This window comes from Hydra vulgaris, chromosome 06 (assembly GCF_038396675.1).
Source record: "Hydra vulgaris chromosome 06, alternate assembly HydraT2T_AEP".
NCBI classification, from domain to species: Eukaryota; Metazoa; Cnidaria; class Hydrozoa; order Anthoathecata; family Hydridae; genus Hydra; species Hydra vulgaris.
The window spans coordinates 60,542,501-60,557,500 of record NC_088925.1 but is presented as its reverse complement, the minus strand read 5'-3'; the positions used below and the strand labels follow the sequence as shown (position 1 = coordinate 60,557,500).

Here is a 15,000-nt window from a genome sequence, read left to right as displayed (position 1 = left end):
CAAGAGTTTGCTTCGAATAACCGAAAGTTCGAATAACTGAAAATCTTTTTTAAAGTGATCAATTTCAAGTTACTATTAAATTTTAATGGTAGTAGAAAGTAAAAAAGAAGAAAAACTTTGGAACAAGATCCCCGTTTAAGTCTTTACTTTAAGAAATAAAATATTTACAACTTTTCGAAAAAAGCGTCCATTTCCGATTGCTTTTTTGCCTCTAAGGAATTTTTATCAAGCATCTTTGATACTAGGTTTAGCGATAGTCGGATTTCGACGCCGTTGTTTTCAAAAAGAGACCAACATTCAAATAATATGCAACCTATGATAATTTTGGCTTTACGGGAGGCAATTCGTTCGAATCTTCGTCTCTCTCCTTATCTACCTCAGCAGAATCGTTGATTAAAATGGAATCCAGGTTTTCTCGACCTGTGATGGCGATAGCTTTGCTTGTACAAATATCAAAATCTATGTTTTACGTAAAATCTTTCTCTGCTAAGCCTCGTGATCTAAGCTCTTCGACATTTTCTTCAAGCAATTCAAAAGGATCTTCTTAACCATTTATATTTGCAACCGGAATTTCCTTTGAGATGCTTACCTTTTTAAAACAATTTATAACAGTAGTAGTCGATACAACATCCCATGACTTGACCAACATGATCATAGCTTCATTAATGTTGATACTTGGGGTTGTTTTACCAGCATCGATGTATTTTATCTGACGCCTCACAACATTCGTGCGATAATACGTCTTCAATGCCCTTATGACTCACTGGCCCATTGGTTGCGTTTTGGAGCTTGAGTTTGGTGGTAAAAATACTAGTTCAATTACTTTGAGATTTTCAACATTAGGATGTGCTGGGCAGTTATGATTAGTGCAACTTTTCTACCCTTAGCATTAAACTTTGCGTCAGTAAAGATTTTAGAGTCTATCCAGGAATTATTTTGTGGCTTTTCCTGACAAGGTAGGCTTTTGACACCTTTGAAACATCGTGGTTTTCCTACCATTTATATTCAGCTTTATCAACGGAGTCATGCTTTCCCAAACATAACTTTTGTCTCTTTGATCCAAATTGACCTGACGCACACTTACTAATTATGTTTTTTTTTTATGCGTAATCCAGTAAGTTAAAGTGTTTCGAAGAACACTGAATTTTTTGCAACATTTTTTTTTGTTAGTCTTTTTTCTTAATCTTTAAAAGCAAGATATTTTTCTTTGATTGTCAGAAATGTTTTCTTTTGTTTTGATGTCATGTTGAAACTTCTACCGCACTAATTTGCAATGTCTTCAATTTTTCAATTATATTTTAATAACATTTATTTCGTTTATAATTTTTTGATAACGTTTAGTAACGTTACGTTTTGAAATAGTATCTTTACACAAAGAAAAACTTCGAATAACTGACAGGGTTTTCGTCGAGGAGAGTAAAAAATTGTTTCGAATAACTGAATTTTTGGATAACTGCGTGTTTGAATAACTGATGGGTATTTTCATGGGTTTGTTAAGGAAAAGTTGCGGGGAATTGAAATTTCTTCGAATATGCGGGAAATTCGAATAAGTGCCAGTTCCAATGACCGGGAGTTTACTGTATATTTATTTTGTGTTATAATTTATAAACCTTAAAAACTTTGTAAAACTTGTTTTCTGTATTTAAATAATGTTTGTTTCTGTTTTTGAAAAGTTATTAATATAAGTTTGTGATTTTTTGACAAATGTTTCCAACTTTATAAAATAAATTTGAACTAATAATTTTAATAATTTAATTTTATTTATGCAATGTTATAGTAAAATGTTATACTTAAAAATTAGTTGATTGTTTATAGCCTTTAAATTCATAAGTTTATAATAAAATTAAAGTGAGAACATGGAAAGAGCGAGTGACTTTCAATTCCAACAACAACGTTGAAGCAGTCCCAACGAACTTACACGAATAAAAACATAATTCCTGGTAGGAAGCACTACGGATTAGCTGGTTAGGAACCAGTTACTCTCGAAAATACATTTAATCCAGCATTATCTGTTTCTTAGAGAAAAACAATCTCTGTAAACCTGTCAAGAACCAAGTTATGAAATATATTGGCATATGTAAATCAAAGCAAGAGGGACGTGGGTATGAGACATCTAGATTTTAAACAATCAATTGAGGGTAAGAATAAGTTTTATATTATTTCTTTATTAGCTGAGTATTTAATATTATTCATGAAAGCTGCTAACATAATGCTGAAAAATGCTTTGCTAAATTTAAATAAAACGATCACCATTATTTAGGTTTAATGCTGAAGAAAACATGGAACTTCTTATGAAAAGCATAAAGTTTGATAAAAAAAGGCGTTCAGGGACAATGAAGAGCATACACGATTTCTTTACAATTATACGAATTCTAGAAAAATGATTATTGGAGCCCAAGTGAATCATTTCGCGAAAGTTTTTAGGAGGTCAGTAACAATAAAGATTCTTTAGCAATCTAAAAATTATACCAATATGAAGGAATCTCCAGAACATCTTTAGAAATGTCCTCTGAAGCAATCAAAGTCTTGATGATAATGGCGAAGATCAATATTATGAAATCTGTTAATATGAAAAAGAAAAAAAAAAGCACGAAAAAGACAAGTGATAATAATAAGAATTGATCATTTCCTAAGATCATTTCTGTTGCTGCTATAACTGCAGTTAGCATGTATATAAGTTAAGATCAGTGCAAGGCATTGATTTTTTCTATGTTTGGAAATACGGTTAGTGACATACAAAAATTAGCTTCATCTTTAACAGAATGTACCTATAATCAGAGCCAACTTGCCAGACAAGTTAATGAAACAGAAAAATCAATCATTGTATATTTTGGTAGAAAAATTATTCGTTATTTTACTGAGACGGTAGATGAAACAAAGAACAGGCTCTGTGTTCTGGTTAACCATGATGGTGAGAATCATCTGCTTAAAGTTCCAGGTCTAGATCACGGAACAAGGGTTAGGGTTAGCGAAGCGCAAGGTAAGCCCAATTTAACGCTACAAAAGGTCTTCAAAATTGTTATGATTTTCTTGGCTATGTTTATGGAATTTGTTTCAATATAAAAGCCACAAACACTGGACTTCTAAAAGGTGCATGTACTAGATTAGGAAAATTTTGTGATAAATCATTGCTCTTGTTAGCTTGCAGACACCATGATAGAGAAACACATATATCACACTTCTTTGCAAAAAATATTTTTAATAACAGTTTTGGACCTGAAAAGCAGCTCTTCAAAGCTTTAAAGCAGAGTTAGGGGGTGGTTATTGTACATGAAGTTAATATAATGTCCACGTTTGTTTATAGTTTAAATTGCAAAATTTGGTCGGAGAAGCATACTAGATTTGCTTTGCAGACTTGCACAATATTGGAGTACAAGAATATTCTTCAAAACAGCCAAGTAAGTAATAAAATCTTGTAAAAATTTAGTTTTTTTAAAGATTATAAAAGTAGGAAAGAAACCCAAATTTTTTTGTATTTTAGATACGCCAGAAAAGAGGATTACTATGAACTAATAAAGTTAGAAATCATGGACCTAAATAAAAGCTCAAAAATTAAACAAAAAGTGGCAAACCAGGAGCAGTTTCTTTTGCTAGGTTTATTGGTAAGCCCTATTTTATCTCAAGTTGAAACTGTTTCTACCAAGGGTTCAACAGGTTCGTAATCTTAGCGAGAGATTTGTGGAAATGATCAACAAGATGGTTAACTTTATTTCAATCCTCTATACCCCATAGTTTCTTACCTGTATGTTTTCTGTTTCTGATGCTTTTGTAGTAAATATAAATGTTCCTTAATTGTTTTCTAAACCTAATAAGTGTTACGTTTGTAACAATTTAATGTTGTATTAAATGTTGCCTGGAGTTCGAATAAAGTTTTTACTAAAAATCAATCATTAAAAAGTAAACTTTAGAATCTAAGGTTTTATTAGCATATCTGTCATTAAAATTGAACCTGCTAAGGCAGTTTTGAAGTCTTGGACAAATCATACTTGGTATCTTGATCCAGTTTTGGTAGTGACAACCTTAGCTTCAGAGGATAGTGGTTATGTTGACGAGATAGAAATGATGACTAAGGTTATCATGTAAATTGGGGAAGATTTTCATAACTTTTCATTACTTCATAATGAAGTAATGAAAAGTTATGAATTGGTAGGAAGAGTAATGATGAGTCTGGGTCAAAACAGAGACAAGGCCGTGATGCCTTTGAAAGAGGTTTATTTTGAGAATAAAAAGAACCTGCTTCCACTGCACACACTCCCCACTACAGAATCATGGATCATCTTTAATTTTTTAGAACTTACAGAGGATCAGTATGTTTGGTTGACTACTCACTAGAAGTATTAAAAGAACTTTTATACTTACCTTATGTTTCCAAAAACGTTTAATATATCAATGGAAGTCATGAATGATTGCTCAGAAAGAGCCGTCAAATTCATTAAACAAAATATCTAGAAATTAAAACCTAAAAGCAAGCTACAGGATCTTCTTCGTGTGAAAAACAAATGGAGCAAACTATCTCTAAGAGCTAAAAAGATATCTAAAGAATTTGCCAACGCATCTTCACCTAAATTGACAATTTCAATGCCTCTTATTTTTACCAACCAATACCTTTTCTAATTCTGATATTTATCAGGAATTTTAAAAAAGTTTATTGGGAAACGTATACAATATACGTCAATTAAAAAGATCTATTTCAAGCTAAAACTATGATTTGATGATTTATTAAATTATTTGTTCAGGAATTTGAAGTGAACAAATAGTAGCAACAGCATCAGACCCCTTGTATTTTATTTCATTTCCGAACAATAGACAGTAACCACTAAAGAATTAGAGAGTCATAACAACTACTTCCAACACAAAATAACATATGTTTACAAGACAACATCTCTTATATTCATAAAAACAGAACACGTAGAGATTAAGTCATAAAATTTGCATGTCAATGAATTGAAATTTAGTTTTAACTTTTAGGGATTTTTAATATAACAAAAAATTTTACTTTTAGTTTAAATTTTTTTATAGTTATAAATAAAATTATACTTATGGGTTATTTGTTCCAAGGTTCCAATCATCGTAATTTTTTGCAAAGTATCCTTATTTGACATAAGCATGAACATATAATTGTTTTTAGTGATCTCCATGAATGAAAGTTTACTATTTCAAACTGTGTCCATGCTCATATTAAAGTATCCACTTAAAAACATTTAATATTTAAAGGAAAATGTTATTTCTCTAAACGGCAACAAACCGCAGGATGCAAGAAATATGTACTAATACAAGCTTTAAAAGACATTAAAAACCAGGTTTCAAGTTTTTTAATTTATTGGATGACCTCCCGCCAGGAAACAAAAATCTATGAAATTTCTTTAAAAACTTTTGGAACATATTGTCTATAGAAATTCTATAAAATTCTAAAAAGTTCTATAGAATGTCCATTAATTTCTATAGAAATTGCTATAAAACTTTATTTTCTTCAAAATAAAAAGTAGAAAAGATTCTATTGAAATTTATATAGAAATTAACAGAGATTCTTAAGAAATTTTGAAGAATTCTATAAAATTTCTATAGACCATATGTTCCGAAAGTTTATAGAAATTATATAAAACTTTTTTTCCTGGGCCGCTAAAATGCCAAAAATGGCACACGTTTCCCAAAATTTAAAAATAATAACAAATTAGCACAATAACACAATTACTACTCGACACTAAAATAAAAAAAGTTAAATAAAACAGTAACAATTTTCTCTAGTTGCTGCATACATACATACATACATACATACATACATACATACATACATACATACATACATACATACATACATACATACATACATACATACATACATACATACATACATACCTATGTATGTATGTATGCATTATTTTACATAAATATATACATACATACATACCTATGTATGTATGTATGTATGTATGTATGTATGTATGTATGTATGTATGTATGTATGTATGTATGTATGTATGTATGTATGTATGTATGTATGTATGTATGTATGTATGTATGTATGTATGTATGTATGTATGTATGTATGTATGTATGTATGTATGTATGTATGTATGTATGTATGTATGTATGTATGTATGTATGTATGTATGTATGTATGTATGTATGTATGTATGTATGTATGTATGTATGTATGTATGTATGTATGTATGTATGTATGTATGTATGTATGTATGTATGTATGTATGTATGTATGTATGTATGTATGTATGTATGTATGTATGTATGTATGTATGTATGTATGTATGTATGTATGTATGTATGTATGTATGTATGTATGTATGTATGTATGTATGTATGTATGTATGTATGTATGTATGTATGTATGTATGTATGTATGTATGTATGTATGTATGTATGTATGTATGTATGTATGTATGTATGTATGTATGTATGTATGTATGTATGTATGTATGTATGTATGTATGTATGTATGTATGTATGTATGTATGTATGTATGTATGTATGTATGTATGTATGTATGTATGTATGTATGTATGTATGTATGTATGTATGTATGTATGTATGTATGTATGTATGTATGTATGTATGTATGTATGTATGTATGTATGTATGTATGTATGTATGTATGTATGTATGTATGTATGTATGTATGTATGTATGTATGTATGTATGTATGTATGTATGTATGTATGTATGTATGTATGTATGTATGTATGTATGTATGTATGTATGTATGTATGTATGTATGTATGTATGTATGTATGTATGTATGTATGTATGTATGTATGTATGTATGTATGTATGTAACTGCTTATGCATAGATTTTTGAACAAAATAAAAACTTCAAATCTTATTTATAAATAAAAAAGGTTATTATAACATTTTTTTAAACAAAGTTTTTACCTTTTAATAAAACTCATTTAGTTTTTTTATGAAAAAACACCATCATCAAAGTTGACATCTTCTGCGATTGATGCCAAATTTGCTTTGACAACTTTTATGAGCGACTGTAATAAGTTTAAATTAATTTCTTGTAGCTTTAATTTAATGATATCAATCAAAACTTGAGGCACATTTAGGGGGTTGCATGTTTTATGAATGTATTTAACATATTTGTCCATCCAATTTGGGAACATTTAGAATAATAAGAACTTGTTAAACCTGCCTAAAATAAATAATTAAAATCTCAATAATGCTTGTAATTGAACGGAGCTCAATTTCCTAAATAGTCATAAAATAATGGCTCAAACATACCACGGTCAAAAATGGCTATTCATACACATAAATTTTTTAAAAATTTATTTTTTCCTATAAAGCGAAAACTTTTTGGGCATGCTTTTATGTTGTTTGTGCAATATCCAGAACTTCCACGAATATTTTCACCAGCAAATCTAATGTGTTTTTCATGATTGATGTCTAACAGTGGTTTTGCGTAATAGAGCTGCTTAACTAGTTTTCTGATTCTTTTCTCCGTCTTTAATTGTTGTTAAATACTGTATTTTGAAATCTATTCATATTTTCTATATTTAATATGAAGTTTCTTTATCGTTTACAACAAAAAATATGTTTACATATGATATAATTTTAAAATAGTTTTAGCTCTATTTGTGTTGATCTGTTAAATATATTTAATTATTTATCTTATTTTTTATTAATATAGTTGAGGTATATGTTAAATTATGCAGGTAATGAAAAAAGAACAAGATACTCATGCCAGTTCTTCCTCACAAGATTATCTATTGACGGCAACATCAAATGTGGCTGAACTTGAAACTAAAATTATGTCAATTGAAAACAAAATGGAAAGAAAAATGGCTTATTTCAAAAACGAAATGGTAAGATAATGATATTTATATTAAAAATTCTTTCAAAATATATAAAAACTGTTTTAAAAAGTAGACAAAAAATAGCAACAATCAGCTACTTTCATATTGCGTCTCGCTATATAAATTCATGAATGTGTGCTGAGCATTTTAAAGTAAAACTAAAATAAATTAGAGGGCTATACAGAAAATGGAAAAAAAAAGATAAAAAAGGAAGAAAAACAAAAGAGAAATAACTTTATTTATTTATAAATAAAATAGATTGGTGTTTAATGTTGTCGTTTTAAAAGAAATTAAAAAAATAAATTTTTTTGGCTATAATAAATAATAACCTTTTAGCAACCAAATTATGGCATTATCAGCTACCCAATTATAACATTATTAGATTAACTGTCAAATGATAAAAAAATTAGGTTAAAATAATTATATAAAAACATCTACGTGCTAATTTTTGTTGTTGTTGCTGCTGTTATTGCGCAATAAGTTATTTTAAGATGATATTGTTTGACTTTACTCGTAATTTTTTATTTTATAGTATTGAATCTTATCATCTCCTACACTTCTTGTTTTTAAAGTAGTCAACTTAAATCTTCTAGTCTGTCTTCACAGCAAATACTCTTTAAACTTGTAATTTTGTATCCTTACATTGTAAATATTTAATTTTATTAATGTCTTTTTGGTAATACAGATGCTGCAAATTTTAAGTGGGAGACACAAATAACGTGTGTAATAACTTCATTAAACTTTTACCTTACAAATTTTATTTTCCTGTTTAACATTTTTTGATGCTAAATCACCAAGAAATCTCTTTTGCATAGTTTCTTGCACAACTGGAATATTTTGCTTAATCATATTAAATGTATAGCTTATTAAATACTAAGAACTAAAGTTTGTTTTGTTTATATGAGTCATTATAGACATTGTTTATGAAAGTTGAGTAGCCTTTTTGCTTAATTTAGTTTTTTTTTTTTTTTTTTTTTTATTTAAATTTTAAAAAATAAATATTAATTAAAAATTTTTTAAAATTCAATATTATAAAGAAACTGTACTTCCTAAACAAAAAAAAAAATACATTTTACAAAATACCGTTAAGTATAGGAAGCAATAATTAGGTATGCTATGACTTGATAAGAAGGGTTTTGTTGTTGTAGGGAACTCGTAGAAGACTGAGATTAGTCTTATCATCGAGAACCTTGAGGTATTGCGTAAAGCACACATATAAACAATGTGATTCTCATTAAAGAAATGTTTTACATGTTATTGTTGTAAACTTTTTTTTCTTTTCTTTTTAATTGAACTATGTTTTGTGTTAGTGTTGAGGTTTATAATAATAATACTAGCTTTATTTGTTAAACAAAAATTTACATTTTCCATATGTATTTGATTCCTGATTATTTTAATTTGAGCGTAAATTTTGACTTACCATCAGAACTAGAACATTTCTAGGTAATTATCCATATTAAGAACATGATTTTTGAGTTTCGACTTTAAAGAAGTTATATTGCCTGGGAGAGAAATCGAGGTATAATTCGGAATTAATTTGTTGAATAAATATGGGCCACAATAAGAAATAGAAAATTGAGAACTTTTTTTTTTTTTCAGGGGTACAATAAAGTTACCAGTTGCTCTTGTGTTAAATTTGTTGATATGAAATTGAAAGAAGTTTCCTGGGAATCGGTTTGGAACTAATCCTAGTTTGTATTTAAGCATGAACAAAATGTTAGCGTAGATATTAATTTCGTAAATGTTTAGTGCTTTCATTTCTTTTAATAGGGGTTTAGCGTGGGTCAGTTTTTTTTTATGATGTATTATTCTAGAAGCATGTTTTTGTCGTCGATAAAGAGATATTAATTTTGTCTTGTGTATGCTTCCCCAGGCTATGTTGGCATATGTGAGATAACTATGTATAAAGGAAAAGTAAAAAAGTTTTAGGTTTTTTTGCGATAAAAATGGTCTAGCTTTAAAAAGTATACCAATACTTTTAGATATTTTAGTGTTGATCGCACTTATATGAGCTGTCCATAAAACATTTTCGTCAATAATCACACCAAGAAATTTAATTGTTTGGGTTCTTTCAATTTTTTTGTAGTCAATAGTTAGTGTCGGTAGACTTGATGGTAGTTTGTTCTTCTGTTTCTTTGAGTGAAATAAAATATATTTAGTTTTTTGCGCGTTTAACGATAATTTGTTAGCACTGAACCATGTTTTAAGATTTTGAAGTTCTAAGTTGACTTTATCAAAGAGGTCATTGATAGAGGTAGATGAATAGAACAGATTGGTATCATCTGCAAACATTATACAATCGAGATATGTTGAGGCTTTAGGAAGATCGTTAATGTAGATAAGGAATAATAAAGGTGCAAGAATAGATCCCTGGGGGACACCGCATTTGATTTTTAATAACTCCGTATTAGTGATACCGTCTATAATAACACATTGTTGCCTGTTATTTAAATAATTAGTGAACCATTTATTAGTTTGATTTTTTATACCGTAATTTCTCATTTTTTCGAGCAGAATTTTATGGTTGACAGTATCGGAAGCTTTTGTAAGATCGATAAAAACTCCCAATACAAATTTTCCTTTATCAAATGACGAGCTAATGTTGTCCATTAGGTCTAAGGTTGCATGTTCCGTAGAATGATTAGTTTGAAAGCCGTATTAACATTCACTTAGAATTTTATTATCTGCTAAATATTTATAAAGTCGGTTGGTCAGTATATTATCTATGGCTGTAATTGAGGTTGAAGTGACTCTGGTGGGTTTATTAATTAATGAGAATATACCGAGCTGAAACAAATTATCAAAGAAAATTTTAATGTTATTGTTTTCATTGTATTTTATACAATCTATGTTCATGTCTCCTATGCAAATATATATTTTTTTTTATTGTTGAGTTTTATAAAGAATTGGTTCAGATAGTTAGAAAATTTGATAATATTGCCATCAGGTGGCCTGTAACAAGTAGTTACTAGAATGTTTTTTTTTATTTTTATTGATTATTTCTTTGGTGAAGGCCTCATTGTCGGCATCGGAGAACGAGAGGTCGTTTCTAATTTTTTTTTCAAGATCATTCCGAATATAAACTAAAATTCATTATCCTATTTTGGGTATTTTCCTTTCAAAAGAAATCATGTGGTAGTTAGTAATTTGAAGGTTTTAATTTGCTTGAGAAAATTCGTCAGTACACCACGTTTCTCTAATACAAATCATGCTAAATGAATAATTACATTCTAAAAGAAAACTTTTCAATTTGTCGATATTTAAGTTAATACTTCTAATGTTTTATGTAAATAACTGTAAAATCTTCATTACCTTGTTTGAATTGGGATTTAAAAGTATCAATTTCAAAATATTCTGTATAACAACATTTTTTGTTAAATATTTTTTTATCTGCGTGATAAAAATCGTTAGGTAAAACATTATTTGCGGTTTTAAAATAATCGGAGTAATGGGTTTCAAACTCTATTGTTTCGATTGCCATTTTGGCGGTTTGCATAATTTAATTACAAAGATTGCGGTTTTTTTTTATTTTTTTATTTTATTTTTTTGTTATCTTACCTTATTTTATTTTATTTACCTTATTTTATTTTTAGTTATCTTACCTTATTTTTTTTGTAACGTTTGACTGCCTTCAAACGGCTTCAAACGATATTAACGGCTGAAATATTTTTTGTTTCATCAGCATATAGTTTGCCATGATAAGTTATTTCATGTTTTAAATCATTTATATAGATAACAAATAAAAAGGGTTCAATATGTAATTCTTGTTCTACTCCACTTAACACCATTTTTTATTTAAAGCTGACCTCACTTATAATATGCATCAATATTATATAATAAAATAAACGCTTCCTTAAACAACTAGAATTAGTTGAGATTGTTTAAATTTTAGCATTTAATTGGGTATATAAATATAAAAAATAGTGATAAGAATCAGATTAACAATTACCATTTAATTTTTAACTCAAGTTTTTAAATGCTAACAGTAAATGTTGCTGCAATATTATTATTAATTATGACAGTAACTCACAACGCGTGCAATTTTGTTGTAAAAATTTAAAAAACAAAAAGAATATAAACTTATTTTCAATAGTTTTGATTTATTAAAAGTTTGGAGTGACATAATTCGTATGATTCATCTTTAAAATAAACAAAGTTAAAATTTTTTGGTAACATTAAAAGTTAGAAGTTTTAAAACAATTAGACTCCATGAGCTAAACACTTCTGTCAGTCAGTGTCAAGAGAATATTTTGATGCATATATATTTCAGAAAATATTTCATTTAGGTTCTAGATAAATTGCGAACCAAAAAAATTAGATACAGTAAAATGCAAGCTTTTATGCAAACCATATATTTTCCCAAATACTTTAGGTAGTTACGCAAAGTAATACAATAAATATATTTATTTATTTTCAAATTATTAAAGTATTTGATATACTTAAATTTTTCAACTTTTGCAGTTTGCATTAAACAACCAACCTGATTTACGCAATTGTAATTAAAAACTTCCTATTTATATCGTTCTGTATTATTTCTCCATGGAATTGTGCAACAATTTAATAAAACCAGAATATCGAAAATCTTAAAAGTAACCGCAATTTACATAGCTAAAGAAGGAAATCTTACCGATATGACTTATGTAGAGCTATTTTTAATAGAGATATTCTTGAAATATAGGTCCGACTCATTCTAACAGATATAAGGGTTGTGTCAAGATGAAGTTTACTACGCTTCTTACATTATATGTTAAATGTTGCTCGAGGACGGATCTAGCGTTTTTTGGTCTTTGAGCTAACTTGCAGTCATGGAGCAAACTCCAAACAGTTATATGTTTATACTTATGTCAAATAATGAGATTTTGTAAAAAATTGCCATGATTGGAGGCTGAGAACAAAAAAACCCCGAAAATTTTGCACCCCTGACCCTAACTTGAGACTAACAAGTTCCCTCTAAAAAATATAGTGTTGACTCAATGTTGATTCGGTGTTTCTTTTCAATATTGATTTCATATTGATTTACTGTCCAAAATGTTAGCCACTTATCAACGTTGAAATGTTGTATAAAAAAAACGTTGATTAAACGTTGCTCATCAACATTAAATCAACAATTACCGTTTTAAAAGTATAGTGTTGATTCAATGTTGATTTGGTGTTTCTTTTTAACATTGATTTCATATTGATTTACTGTTCAAAATGTTAGCCACTTATCAACGTTGATATGTTGTATAATTAAACGTTGCTCATTAACGTTAAATCAACACTTATCGATTTAGTTGTTTTGCTAATAACTTACTTAAAAATCTGGTCTTTTGTTATATATATATATATATATATATATATATATATATATATATATATATATATATATATATATATATATATATATATATATAGCCTAAATTATACTTAATAACTTACTCTTGTAAATTGGATGATGGTAAAAATTGTTGGGCAAATGTAAACAAACTGTTGAAAGGACATCGATTAATTCAAAACAAACTCAGAAGAATAACAAAAAAAAAGTAAGCATTGCGAGATCATAGAGCTTGTTTTTTGACATATTTTCAACGTGAAATATTGCAAAAATTTACTTTTCAATTTTCGATTAAAAAATGGAGATTTTTTCTTTACAAAAAGTTATAGATGGCTCAGCCTTTGCTCGAAGGTTCAGAATTTGCAACGTGGTTCATCTTTAAACCTTTTCGGTTGTGTCTTGTTCCAGATTGTCTTAAGAATTCTGAAATTCCCGAATGGCATTCTGTAACTTTCGCATTATGATGCTGCCTCATAATCGCATCTAAAATCAAATTGCAGAAATTATTGCAAACTATCAGATAAGCAAATGACTGGGATAAACAAATAATAACAAGTATATGACTATTATTGAGACAATTTTTCAGGAATTAGTGAAAGTGCTATAGTGATGCTGGTATTATAATTGTTGCCTAAAATCGCCTGTATCTCTTCCTCCTTTTTTTATATTGTGGTGGAACAAACTTTAATTAAAAAATATCCATAAAACTTCTCTTACCCACGATTAATTGATAAAGTGTGTATGTTTTAAAATTTGTTTTAAACAAACCACCGGAGACATTGAAACAGGACCCAGCTTCCTCACTCATCAACAGCTTTCCAATAGCAAAAGCTGATTTATATGCAGAACAACCTCCACTTCGGCTAAGGACATTCAACTAATAATTAAAAAAAAAAAAAAACGATTAAAGTTTAAATAAGAAATATCAGCAAAACATTCAAATTACAAGATTGTGCAATATTTATTGCAGTGCATATCAATTGAGTTGTTATCAACCAAATATTTAATAATAAAAACTCACCACTCTACCCTTGAAAACATTGTTAGCCTTGACCTTTTCTTCAATTAAATCAACATCAGATTTTGTTAGGCACCTTTCAAAAATGGTATCTGATGGCACAGGGCTAGGAGTACTTATTCCTGTTGTGGCTTGCTGCTGCAATAACATATCAATCTACAAAAGGTAAGAAAATATATTACACATATATATGGAATATATTTTCTTTAAGAATATTATTTATCATATGTTAAATAGTACTCTTCATATAGATTACTTCAACCCCTAATTAATTAAGGGTTGCTAAGGATTACAGCTATTGTTGGTTATCTAATTATTAATTTTTTTTTTAAACAAATATACTTCTGAAAGGGCTGCAAGCAGCAAGTAGCAATGTCAGCAGTTAACCTTTTGTCAACCTAGAGCCAAAAAAGGTACTAATTACTACCTTCTTTGGCTCAGGGTTGATAAAGGACCTAAACTATCCAATAAAATCAGATTTTGATTAACTCCTAACATTACGACAGGCCGCTTGCAGCCCCTACAGAAGTAAATTTGTTTAAAAAAAAAAAAATAAGATAACTAACAACAGCAATCCTTAGCATTAAAACAACAACAATAGTAATTATACCTTTTTATCTATCTTTACCATCCAATTCAAGACAACTTTTTGAAAATCTGAAAGTATAAAATTTTTTTTTTTGAAAAACGAAACCTTCATTCGTTTATCAATAGAAAATGACTAAATTGGCAAATATACATTTAACACGTAAAAAAGAAAAAGAAAAAAGAAAAACTATACATTCTAAAAAAGCTATTTACCCTGACTAGACAACTGTTTTTGTTTCCTATCCTCTTCTTCTGAACAAAAGATTTTA

The 15,000-nt window shown here is 28.4% G+C and overlaps 2 protein-coding genes and 1 long non-coding RNA gene across 7 annotated transcripts in view; 2 read left to right on the top strand and 1 right to left on the bottom strand.

The window, feature by feature from the left end:
• Positions 1 to 15,000, top strand: part of LOC136082050 (TNF receptor-associated factor 6-like) — an 84,811-nt gene that overhangs the window by 45,629 nt on the left and 24,182 nt on the right. For all 5 annotated transcript variants that reach the window (XM_065800627.1, XM_065800628.1, XM_065800630.1 and 2 more), the window contains one exon: positions 7,671 to 7,820. In XM_065800627.1, the coding sequence (XP_065656699.1) occupies positions 7,671 to 7,820 (150 nt within the window). The remainder of the gene's footprint in view (positions 1 to 7,670; positions 7,821 to 15,000) is intronic.
• Positions 1,860 to 5,715, top strand: LOC136081100 (uncharacterized). The gene is made up of 3 exons (XR_010638893.1): positions 1,860 to 2,138; positions 2,261 to 3,398; positions 3,482 to 5,715. It is a non-coding gene; the product is annotated as an uncharacterized LOC136081100 (long non-coding RNA).
• Positions 13,252 to 15,000, bottom strand: part of LOC136081099 (uncharacterized) — a 3,069-nt gene continuing 1,320 nt past the window's right edge. The window contains exons 5-9 of the mRNA XM_065798383.1: positions 14,945 to 15,000; positions 14,754 to 14,800; positions 14,147 to 14,299; positions 13,843 to 14,002; positions 13,252 to 13,608 (exon numbers count right to left, since the gene is read on the bottom strand). The exon at positions 14,945 to 15,000 is cut by the window's right edge and continues 14 nt beyond it. Coding sequence (XP_065654455.1) covers positions 13,460 to 13,608; positions 13,843 to 14,002; positions 14,147 to 14,299; positions 14,754 to 14,800; positions 14,945 to 15,000 — 565 coding nt within the window. The 3' untranslated portion in view covers positions 13,252 to 13,459. The remainder of the gene's footprint in view (positions 13,609 to 13,842; positions 14,003 to 14,146; positions 14,300 to 14,753; positions 14,801 to 14,944) is intronic.